The 12,896-nt window shown below is 38.8% G+C and overlaps 1 protein-coding gene across 5 annotated transcripts in view; it reads right to left on the reverse strand.

The window, feature by feature from the left end:
* Positions 1 to 1,586: 1,586 nt before the first annotated feature.
* Positions 1,587 to 12,896, reverse strand: part of LOC149166133 (beta-1,3-galactosyltransferase GALT1-like) — a 71,309-nt gene continuing 59,999 nt past the window's right edge. For all 5 annotated transcript variants that reach the window (XM_089432470.1, XM_089432469.1, XM_089432471.1 and 2 more), the window contains 4 exons: positions 2,735 to 2,863; positions 2,446 to 2,625; positions 2,189 to 2,296; positions 1,587 to 2,067 (listed from right to left, as the gene is read on the reverse strand). In XM_089432470.1, coding sequence (XP_089288596.1) covers positions 1,861 to 2,067; positions 2,189 to 2,296; positions 2,446 to 2,625; positions 2,735 to 2,863 — 624 coding nt within the window. In that variant the 3' untranslated portion in view covers positions 1,587 to 1,860. The remainder of the gene's footprint in view (positions 2,068 to 2,188; positions 2,297 to 2,445; positions 2,626 to 2,734; positions 2,864 to 12,896) is intronic.

Raw genomic sequence — 12,896 nt, forward strand, 5'->3', positions numbered from 1 at the left:
AAATAGACTCACTATGTAATTAAAATGAAAGAATATAATAACAAGAGATGGTTGGCATAAAACCTTATGACTAATCATAAAAAATATAAATACACAAGTATTAATGTTGGATATCGGTCAAATTGTATTGTTTTAGAACCATAGCTTCTGGAGTGATTCCTTGTACAAGGAATATTTAATGGTGTTAGCTTATCTTAATGGTTCTTCTTTCTATATTTGTGTGTTGTTTATAGTGAATGCCTTGTTATGTTTGGTGTTTAAGGGTTTATCTCTCAAGTTTTACAATTTATTCTCTCTTATATCCACTACTGTTTACTAGAGAGAGCATCCCATGTTGTAGAGAGGGTTTTCGGAATCATTCAATGGAGGAGAAGAAGAAGAAGATGAACATTTAAGGCAAGCAAATATGTCGTCATGAATCTTTAAAGGTATAGGCTGATCTACTAAAAAGGCCTCCCCCCAAACTGAAAATAAAAAATAATAAAAAAATAAACAATACTTAATCTTACTACAAAGAGGATCTCATGTTGTAGAAAGAGTTTTTGGAATCAAATAATGAAGAAGAAGAAGAAGAACATTTAAGGCAAACAAATATGTCATCATAAATCTTTAAGGGTGTAGGCTAATCTAGTACAAAGCAACACCTCTCTCCCCCACCAAAAAAAAAAAAAAATACTTAATTATACAACTATGTAGACTATGCAATCAAATTGCTGCATACTTGAAAGTTGTAGCACCACAAACAAGGTGGTTCGTAGGTCAATTTAATATTTGTTGCGTTGTGACTTGAGTTAGATTATTATTATTGTTATTAAACCCCTCATATATCTTTGTTTTCAATACATTAAAAATACCCTTTCACCCCTATATATTATATGTTGACATTAAATAACAAAAAGTAAGACATCGAAGGAGAAATGTCACAATGAATTTGAAAGGTATCAATTAATACAATGTTAAGCCATTGGTAATAACCATATAATGTAGACTAATTGGTTTGTGTGGGGCTAAATCCCCACCAGGTCTTAGGTTCAAATCTCATGGGGAGGGGTTGAGGGTGGAAGCCACCTTTGAGGGAATTAAACTATCCCAAGGAGCATCCAAGCTCGACCAAGCTTCACACAATCCTAGTGATAGCATCCCATTAGTGGGCAGAAATATATTTGATAAAAACTTTAAATCAAAGATGGATATATGTGTGTGAGCTTTACACAATCCTAATGATAGCATCCCATTGGTGGGCAGAAATACACTTGATAAAAACCTTAAATAAAAAATAGATATATATAGATATATATATGTGTGTGTTAGATTTAACATTTTGAGGAGGCTCCATCCAGCTTGGAAACCAAAAGACTATTTTTTTTAATTTATATATTTATTATAGCCAAACCTTTTTGCAGAATCTGACTCAACTCTTAACCTTTTTTAATTTATACATTTATCATAGCCAAACCTTTTTGCAGAATCTGACTCAACTCTTAACCTTTGGCCTACTGTGTCGTTCTTGTAGCCGAATCTGACAACTTTGCTAGAGTGTAGACATGTTGTAGATATATGCAGTTCAATAATAACATTCAAGAGGATGGAAACAGCCTTCAAAAATTTTCCATTCAAAATATCTTCCTTAAAGGAAGGTAGCAGATAATACATTCAATGCTGAACGTATTGTTAGCAACATTGTTCAGCCAGCTCTCTATGAATGAATGAATGTTTGCCTATACTCGATGTACAAAACAGTAGCTCTTTTTGTAATATGTACACTGTTTGTTACAGTGGAAAGAATCTTGTACGACCGTTCTCATCCATCAGTAATGCATTAGCCATTAGAGTAGAAAATACACTATCTATCACAGGGCATCATTCACAACAAACAGGGCCAGATCCCTGCTGAAGCTTTTGCCAAAGACACAAGATCGATCTTGGTCCTTGGTAGTGTGCAATGACGTAGTCTGGTTCACAACCATTGTTAAAAAACTGATTATTATTAACGTAATAGACTTTATGGCCACTTTTCTTGTACTCCTCAACCCAGATACCCATAGCAACATCTTCCAGCTTGAAAAGCTACAAAATCCACATTAACCTAGTCAGATCCTAAATGAAAGGCTCAGATAAAAAACCAATGTTACTATTGATGGGATCCAAAAGCACCAAATGCAAATTGTAGGAGAAAAAGATGACCCACCTTTAGCTTATTCTCTCGATGACCTTCTACAACAAATTTGGCAATGTCTTTAGAAATAACGTAACCTGGACCATGAGCCCATGGAGGATAGACTTCTTGTGCCCATTCCTGCATTTATGTATGTGACATGGTTTTATCATAATGCTAAGGCAGTAAAGTAGCCTGCATTAGACAAGTTATAAAATCCAAACGGTTTTCTAAATGAAGAATCCCAGCTTTATAATTCAAGTTTGAATGAAATTGCCTACCATCCTTACCTTTTTGCTAATATACCATTTACTTTCTTCATTTCTGTGTGGCTCAGAGGCAAAGGATATTAACCCATACAAAAGGCCCTTTGTGGTTTTTGTCTCTTTTAGAGCTGAGAGGACTTCATCCACTCGCACAAATGTATCATCATCTGTTTTCATTATGTACTGTGCAGATACAACTTTGGTCTGCAGGTTCAGAAAGCGCATTTCAAATCCATTTTAGCTAACACACCAAAAGCACTTTGGTTTTATAAGATGCCAAACTGAAACGTTCGCTTACTAAACATGACCATACCCCGTAAGTGCAGATGGCAATAGTCTTCAAAGTGATCAGACTGTAGTAATCCACAAAAGGCACCAGCTGGATATCACCATATGTGTGTGCCTCTTTCCACAGCTCTTCATTGACTCTCTTGTTCTTGTTCTGCAGATGATAACAAAGACAACATGACTCTCTTATATAAGTTCACACACTACAAAGCAAGAAAACGCAGACTTGTGAAACACCATAAAAACAATGCCAGTATAACACTAAATGAATGGGCTGTTGTTGACAATGGATGATATGGCAATGGTGATCATCCACAGAAACAATTCAATAGTGCCCTTTTTATCTGAACGAAAAAATAATGACTTTACTACTAAGTTGCACTGAAACGGATACGGGAATGGATATGGAAACGGGGTTTGAAACGGACATGGCAAATTTTCAAAAAATCCAGATTACGATACAGGAAGGAAACGGAATATATATCTATATATATATATATATATGAAAAAACAAAAATATATATAGCATTCATTTTTTAGAATCTAGGTTCTATATTTAAAAATACATAATCATCATCATGAATTCAACATAAACAACTCATCATCATCAATTCAGCGTAAAGTTTAAACATTGTCATCATCATTAATGATTATTAGAACATTTAACATATCATCAAGTTTAAGTTTCCAATTTCAATCATCAACGTCATCACCAAAATTAATAATGCTAAATGCACACTACATAGTACAAATTACAAAATGAACTACCATTCGCAGTCTACTATCATATGAAATATTAAGGTATTCAATGATCATTGTTCAAAAGTTTAAAACATAAACATAAATTACATTTACATATCATCAAATATGTCTTCATCCATGTAATTAAGACCCACATCAACATTTGGATCATCTCCATGAGTGGGAACATTGCTGCCATGTGCACTAGAAGATGCAATTATTGGTGCCTCCTCATCAAACAAAGTCATATAAGACATGGCATTCAAAGTCATATCCAAGTCAGACAACTCTGTAAATAGGTCCAAAACCTTTAAAAATGCCCAAAATGTTTCAGAAATAGGATCTTGCATTACCAAAAATACTGAAACATTTCAGAAATAGGATCCTGCATTTCCAAAAAAACTGAAACGTTTCAGAAATAAGATCCTGCGTTTCCAAAAAAACTGAAACATTTGCCGTTTCATACCCATTTCCATTTCTGAAACGCTGAATGGCGTTTATGGAGTTTTGGAGGCACGTTTCTTGATAACTTAGCTTTACTGTATGCAACAATTTGGTTCCTAACTAGGAGATTGTGCTGAAAGGTGATTTCAGATGTTTGTTGTATGTGACTCTCCAGCAAGAGTTACCACGATCTGGTTACCTAAATTTAGTACATTGAATGCAAATTTATAATCATACACCATGGAAACACTAATTGCTAGAGGCATTCCAATCTGTTTACTGTCTAAAGAAGATTGATTGTTGTTTTCCATTCCAAACTTGATGCCTTTTTCCTAGGAATTGGCTTGACTAATAAGCCATAATTGGATACCTTGCATGAAAGCCATAGTCATTGAACACTAAAATAGTTTTCAGAAACCAATAAGCTGAGCAAATTGGGAAGTAAGCCATCTCATTTAATATTAATATCGCTTACTGTTGCATAAATGGTATCTTGATGAACTTTTCATGACCATCATTTTATTGCAAACGTCCAGATTTGCTATAATTATTTTATTTTGGAGGTCACTCTACACAGAGAGTTCAGACTATTTAGTTTTAATGGAAGAGAATGTTTCTTCTAAGGACAAGACCTAGTATTTCGTGTATTAATTGAGTTAGTAATCAGAATTGTAGCCTAACAATCTGTGAATGACAAATGCTAAGTCTTATTCTGCTTTGAATATATGACATTGGATGCAGTGTTATGTTTACTTAGAACAATAGAGACACCATACATGTTTTTACTAGAGCTGAGAGGGTTAAAGGCATCCAAGATAATAGTGAGTATGAGTACAGAACAGAGAATTACAATAGAGGAGAACATGACAGAAGCAGGCGCATGACAAAAGAGAAGCACAAAATATGGAAGCGCGGATGAAAAAGCGCAAGTGCAAGAGGATGGTAAAGTACATAGTTTAGGAGTGGAGCAGGGAACTGCATGACGGGAAAAGCAGTGCACGAAGGATAGCATCATGGAAGTTCAGAACGACAAAGAGCATGCATGACAAGCACAACAGGGAGTAGTGTGACAATGCACTGGAGGAAGATGAAAGGTTGCAGATGACAGAGAAGTGGAAGTTGAAAGGTCTTATGGAATTTGAACATCCCAGGACCCAAATAGAAGCTGAACCGGCTAAGGCAGGTGAAGAGTTCACGAGGAAGAAAAATAGGCAATCAGCAAAGAATAAATAGATTTAGCTGTTAGAGTCAATTAGGAGGTGAGATCATGTAGGTAGCCAATTCTTGTAAGGTTGACCATTGATTGTATCAAAATATAGGTAGCCAATTCTGTAAGGTTGACCAGGGATTGTGTCAAAATATAGGTAGCCAATTTTGTAAGGTTTACCAGTGATTATATCAAAGTTAGTAAGAAGTATCAGTAAGTTGGTTGTAAGCCAAGTAGTAGAGCATTGAGAGCATATGCATATATGTAACTTATGTATTAAAATTGTTAATGACAATGAGTAGACTATTTTCCCTATGATGTATGCTCTGTTTCTGCATTGTTCTGTATGTGAGTGAATGCGCATTAATCTTAGTGTGCCTTTGTTCTAATTGAGAGTTAGAGAAAGCTATGCAATGGTAGAAGGTGGTCAATTGGGCATGTCATGCCCCTAACTGCACCATTTCATGTCAGAGCGAGGTAGAGATCTAGGATAGAGAGGAATAAGTTAGAGGAAGTGCTTAGAGAAGACAATGACAAGAGAACATAAGTTAGAATAAATAGCAAGAAGTGGACGAATGAAAGTGAATACAGCACTGTAAATACTAACAATAAGGTTAGAAGAAATAGAGAGAAAACACCAGGTTAGAGAAGTTGAGGAGAGTGACATCGAATCAAAAGAGGCAGAAGAAAAAGTCAAAGACAGATATGTCACAAGATAGGTTGAAAGGTCCTTGAAGAGCAAGAGGGAAACAAAGATTGAAATTTCCTGCTATGGTGAAAGCTTGAAGGAAAAAGAAATGATTAATCGTCTCAACCAAATGGAGAGATATTTTGAATTTGAAATAATGGAATACCATCAAAGGATGAGATTTGTGAGTACCAAGTTGAAGGGAGATGCTGCAATTCCGTACAATTTTGTTCAACATGAGTAAATTCAAGAGAGTAAAGATGAGGTAAGGAGTTGGAGCATCATGGTGGAAGCTTGAAGGAAAAAGGATTGAATGATTGGCACAATCAAATGGAGATCTACTTTGCGTTTGAAATAATTAAAGACCCTTAGAGGAGGAGATCTATCTGTAGCAATTTGAAGGGAGATTCTGCAATTAGGTACAATCTTGTGCAACATGAGAAAATTTGGAAGGGTTAAGAGGAGGTAAGGAGATCGAACAAGATAGTCATTAAATTGTGAGAAAAGTTTATTTTGCATAGAGTAGAATGAACATTGTTTAGACAATAGAAAAATTTGCAACAAAAGGACAATATTGTACAAGAGTTTTATAACATCTCAATTCGAGAGGGACACAACGAGGATTATGGCCAATAAGTGTCAAGTAAGTGGGTTAAAATTAACAATTCAAGATAAAATTACCTTGCATGAAATGCATATGATATAAGATCAATGGGCACAAGTAGAGGAGAAATAAGCATGCAATGCATATGGATGGAATTTTGGTAGAGGATGAGGCACTGGTTGCAGTGGCAGAGGTTGCAATTCTACATAGAAGGTGGAAGATGCATTCGGCCAGAAGGTGGAAGAAGCACACAACAAGAAGACTAAAAGGAAAAAAATTATTATGCAATTGGAAAATGCCAAGGTAGGTCATCGAAATTTTAGAGGACAAGGAAGAGGTTATGATGGTTATCAGCCACAAATACACAATTATATTTGTGAAGCATGATGACACAATTCATTTGAGTGTCCACAAATAAAGAATGCATACAAAACTAAACAAAGAGCCCAATTAGCACACACAAAATCTTTAGAAGACAAAGAACTAGTGGCAACAACAATATAACAAGGAGAAAACTAGATGACGCATAGAGGGATGTGTGCACTAACAAGCAACAAGCACCAAAGGAAGATCGATTATTGAGGAAGAATATCTTCACAGCCAAATGTAAAGCTAGAGATAAGTGTACCAAAATTATATTTGTACCAAGAAGAAGATAGTTATAGTTGAGAGGTAGAGAAGTGTTGAAATTTCTAAGTCTGACACATCAAAAATCCCTACTGTATTATCTAGTTTATTTTCTCCTACTTGTTCTTTTCATTAACAAGTTATCTATAAATATAAATACCGAAAATAAACACAAATGCAGCCTTAACACATATACAGATCAGCGACTGAAATAACTGAGACAATCACACAAGGGACACCATTATCTTTGGACAATCGTCCCCAGAAAAACCCAATGTTGGAAAACCGGTGCAACAAATATGAGGGTTTTATTATTATGCAGTTTATGAATGCAACTAGGGTGCCAGAAATGGCTCACCCAACAGAGAATGCCCTCGACAGTAGTACCTCTCTTCGAAGACAGACATTTCGGCTAATCAGCAACCAATGATGAGCCCCACAATGATTGTTCCTTAGCTGGACAATGAAAGCTGCACCAAGCTTCCCTCTGGAACTGCATCACCCTCTTACGGCTCTGCATCAGCTCACCATCACTCAGCCTGCCCCACGAAAATCACCAAGCACAGCTCCTCAACCCTCTGTGTCAGCTCTGCTAGCCTCTACGTCCTCAGCGTTGGCCCTCCAAGCTCCTACGTCAACTCTGGCTACCTCTGCGTCAGCCCAAGTTGCCTCTGTGTTGTCTCTCCGACACTATCTCTGCTATGTATTCTCGACCTCATGCGGAACTACCCCTCGCTGCAATAGATCACTGGTTTGATTCTCTCAGCAAACCCCGCTCCAAAAAATCGAACTGATTGATCAATTTGGTGTATCTCCAACTGACCTTCAAGCCTCTTCTTATACTTTTCCTGTTGAGTCTTCAACAGCCGAGATTAAGTCCCTAATCAACGACTAAGATTAGATTTGGCTTGATCCTCGTCTCTTGGAACCTTCTAACCCAAAATTATATTAATACACATTAATATTTTAATTTTCCTAAGTTTATACTTAGGACCCCATTAAAAATATTAATTATTTTAATATCTCCTCATCCGGGTAGAATTTCTCCAAACGATTTCTGGGTTTTGGAGATCTCATGTGCTTTAGCCTCTCCACCAATTTTCATGGCTAGAGCACATTCGATGCTACCACAAATCAACACTCCCTCTTAGCGAGGAATGTGCTCTAGTAATGCTTCACCATGGAAACATCACACTGATCCTCCGCACCGATACCTGTGTTGATGCTTGGCCTACTGCCTCACATCATCTGCACTGTTGCTTCCTGTACTGTTGCCCATGACACTGCCACTATCACTGCTACATCTGTACTGCAACTCCCTCTCAATATGTTGCCCATGCTGCCCCTAGCACTGCCACTGCTAACTATTGCACTGCAACTCAGTTACTGAGAAGTAGGTAACTGACTTCTCCCAAACACTGACATCCCAGTTAGTCTGGAAGCCTTATGAAACTGAAGTTGCCTCTGCTGCTATCCTGTGCTCCCTCTGCTGCCATTGCGTTGCTGCATACACCTTTGTGCCTCTTGCATTGTTGCAACCTCTATTGCGTTGCCTTAGATTTTTGCACCCAAGCATTGCCTTGCTGCTCCACTACACTTTGCTCCACCCGACCCCTATCGTCCTACTACCATCGTTAACGGCTCCCATAGCCGGATATGATCCAAGAGTTTGGGCACCTCAAGGATCCTAACCCTAGTATGTAGTCCTCCTGACTACAACTCGATGTCTCCCCACCTCTTCTCTAGAGGTGCATGAGCACTCATGGCACAATCGTCATCAGTCTCGACCTCTTTCTCCGCCTTAGCTGGAGTTGCCTTTGAATCGGAAGCCTCTCCCTTGTTTTTCTTCCTGGGACATTGGGATGCATAATGTCCTAGCTCCCCACAATGGAAGCACTTCGCCTTGGAGATGTCCTTCTTCTTCCTCTTCCCTTACTATCCCGTAGATGCTAGAGTCACATCCTCCTCCTCCTCTTTCTTGATTCAACCTCCCTTTCCACTACTCCCTGCCTTGTTCATCCTCCTAATCTCTTCTTGGCGAAGAGCTTCCCACATCTCCTCCCAACCTCAAAGAGTATCCCTGCCCAAAATACTTTGGAAAAATGTCTCCCACTCCTCAGAGACTGCATTTAGGACAATCCTAACCATAAATTTTGGATCTGGTGTAGACCCCACAGAAGTAAGTTGGTCGCAAATCTCCTGCAACCTGAGAAGGAATGGATCTATCTGCTCTCCCTTCTACATCTGATACGACCGCAGTTGATTCTCCAATAACATCTTCCGTCACACAGAAGTGCCCTGATACAAGGTCTTCAAAGTATCCCACATTTCCTTTGTTGTTTTCTTTTCAGCAATATGTGGTATGACATGATCTTTGACCCCATCTAGGATCATGCGCTTCACCCTCACCATTGCATCCTCATACTTCTCATTCTCAGTTGGGTCGACCAAGATAGCCATGGTTCTCAAGGCAAAGTCCTTGATGTGATGTCAATCCAGGATTGCCAGGATCTTGGCCTTCCAGATGACAGTGTTGGAAGCCCCATCCAATCTATCCTGATCCCTCAGTCCATTCATTGCCATTTCAGCGCCTCTTGTGGACTCCCTCTGAGTTTCAACTTCCCTCCTGGAAATCTCCCTCTAAATCCTTATTTCCCTCCTGGAAATCCTCTGGCCAGTTATCGAACCACTCCTCTCCAATCCTCCTTGCAACTGCAACTTGGATCTGGATTTCTTGGCTAGAAATCCGTCAAGGTAGCGATTCCCTATATCTTGGTTCTGTCTCCTTAGGTATTGTTATGTTTTGACAGAACGAGCACCCCACCAACTTCTCAATCACAATTTGCCCACAGCTCCCCAAGCCCCGGCAACTGAAGACATTAAGCCTTTCAAGCTTTGTGCAATCCCGACAAGGCAGAATCTGCTCCTCCTGGCCACAACGTCGATCCTTCCTCGCTAAGAAAGATGATCGGGCACTGCTTTGATCTGCCCCTCTCTGCCTCTGCACTGACCCTCCTCCTGGATCGAAATGATGACACAAGCCCTCTGCATCACTTCTTCTATGTTGCTTCTGCTCTAGAACATCGATGTTTCTCGGGATAGCTGCTACTGCTGCAAATTCTTCAGATTACTGTTGGTGCCTTCAGTTCTCCTGTGATCTGCAATGCTCTGATACCATGTTGAAATTTCTAACTCTGACACATCAGAAATCCCTACTGCATTATCTAGTTTCTTTTCTCCTACTTGTTCTTTTCATTAACAAGTTATTTATAAATATAAATACTGAAAATAAACACAAATGCAGCCTTAACACATATACAGATCAACAACTGAAATAACTGAGACAATCACACAAGGGACACCATTATTTTTGGACAATTGTCCCCGAAAAAACCCAATGCGGGAAAACCAGTGCAGCAAATATGAGGGTTTTATTATTATGTAGTTTCTAAATACAACTAGGGTGCTAGAAATGGCTTACCCAACAAAGAATGCCCTGAACAGTAGTACCTCTCTTCGAAGACTGATATTTTGGTTGATCAGCAACCGGATGATGTGCCCCACAGTGACTGTTCCTTAGCTGGACAACAAAAGTTGCTCCAAGCTTCCCTCTGGAACTGCATCACCCACTAGAGACTGCGTCACCCTCCTACGGCTTTGTGTCAGCTCACCAGCACTCAATCTGCCCCATGAAATTCACCCATCACAACTCCTCAGCCCTCTATGCCAGCTCTGCTAGCCTTTCCGTCAGCTCTGTGTACTCAGCGTTGCGTCCTCAGCGCTAGCCCTCCAAGCTCTTGTGTCAGCTCCGGCTGCCTCTACGTCAACCCAGGCTGCCTCTGTGCTGTCTCTCCGACATTATCTTTGCCTCTCTGGTATGTATTCTCTGCCTCATGCCAAACTGCCCCTTGCTGCAACAGATCACTGGTTCGATTCTCTCAGCAAACCCCGCTCCAGAAAATCGAACTGACTGATCAATTTGGTGTATCTCCAACTGACCCTTAAGCCTCCTCTTATACTTTTCCTATTGAGTCTTCAACGACCGAGATTAAGTCCCTAATCAACAGCTAAGATTAGATTTGGCTTGATCCTCGTCTCTTGGAACCTTCTAACCCAAAATTATATTAATACACATTAATATTTTAATTTTCCTAAATTTATACTTAGGACCCCATTCAAAATATTAATTATTTTAATATCTCCTCATCTGGGTAGAATTTCTCCAAACAATTTTTGGGTTTTGGAGATCTCATGTGCTTTAGCCTCTCCACCAATTTTCATGGCCAGAGCACATCCGATGCTACCACAAATCAACAAGAATTTGGGTTTAGAATGATGGAAGCATCCATAACCATATCAATGGTTTTTGTCTTAGCACATATATGAAGTTCTTTTAATAGATTGATGGAGGGTGGTGGTACACAAGAGAGCATCACAATAAAGTACCATCTAATGTTAAACCAATGGATGCTTGCCACTTCATATTCGAAAGGCCATGGCAACATGAGAGGAGCACTATGTATCATGGGAGAAGGAACACCTACACTATCATGGAGGATGGGGAAAATTTTGGTTGCTACCAATGGAGGAAGAAAACCTAGAGAACTGTTGTTGCTGCTGGTGAAGAAATTCTTGAGCAGAGTGAAGAAAACCAAGAAGTACCATGCTATAGTGCCAAGGAAAGTGGTCCAGCACAAAAAGGAGATTTACAATGAAATGAAGTTGTTGAAGAGTACATTGGCATTTCACACAAAATTGGAAGATGAAGTATCATAGAAGAGGAGGATGGTGCATGAGATTGACTTGATTTTGGTGCAACATTATCGAATCAAGTAGATAATAGGATGATTCCAACGAAAAGCATGAAATTGAACAATAAAATTGGAGAATTATTGTTGAAGGACTACTTAGGGAGTATATAGCTCATGAGAGGTACTAACATTAATCATGTCCAAGAAAGATGTATAGTGGAGGATGTTCACAAACTCCAAAGCATTGAACAAGATTACAATTAGATACATGGTCCCCTCACCAAGGATGGACAATTTGAGTGGCTTCAAATACTTCACGAAGATCGATTTGAATAGTGGATATCACCAATTTTGAATCAACGAGGTGACAAGTTTGGAAAATTGCAATCAAGACCAAGGATAGAATGTATAGGTGGTTAGTTACACCATTTGCATTGTCCAATAGACCAAGCAAATTCATGTGATTGATGGTGGTATTTTAATCATACATTGATACGTTTGGAGTTGTTTGCTAGGACACCATATTGATTTTCTATAGGAGTAGGAAAGAATATTTACATCATTTAAAGCTAGAATTGTTGATGATTGTAGATCAGGAAGGTACTTCTGCACAAGCATTAATGTCTAGGCCTGCAAAAGTAGCCAAAAGTCTCTTTAGGATACTTACTCAAGTATTGAGTAAGTTGAGTAAGTTGCCTTTGTAAATTAGCCCATGTCTAACTTAGTAAAAAGTTAAAAACACATAATTAGTAATGTTGGCTATTGAGATAAAGAAAATTAGGAAATGTAAATTATTTACTTTAGTGATTATGTTTTAATTTCAACCATTGATCTCAAGTGAGGCCAGATCTAATCTCAACCATCCATCACTTTGGAGATTAGGGTTTGGAATTTAGCACAATGAGAAGTTATGAAACCCAGGCTAAGGAGAGGAGAAAGATACACCATATAGCAGCAAAAGACATTTAGAAAGATATTTTCTCAAGTGAGGAGTGAGATACTCAAGTGTACCACGTCTGAGGAAGGTATAGGGGTAGGGGTGTAGCACAGTAGATACAAATCAGCCAAGCAGATCAAGGATAGATATAGGGCTTGACTATTTGGATCAGATCCAGGGTATGTTGT

This window comes from Pinus tabuliformis, chromosome 5_1 (assembly GCF_031772625.1).
Source record: "Pinus tabuliformis cultivar Carrire ecotype Pingquan chromosome 5_1, CPIR1, whole genome shotgun sequence".
Taxonomy (NCBI): Eukaryota; Viridiplantae; Streptophyta; class Pinopsida; order Pinales; family Pinaceae; genus Pinus; species Pinus tabuliformis.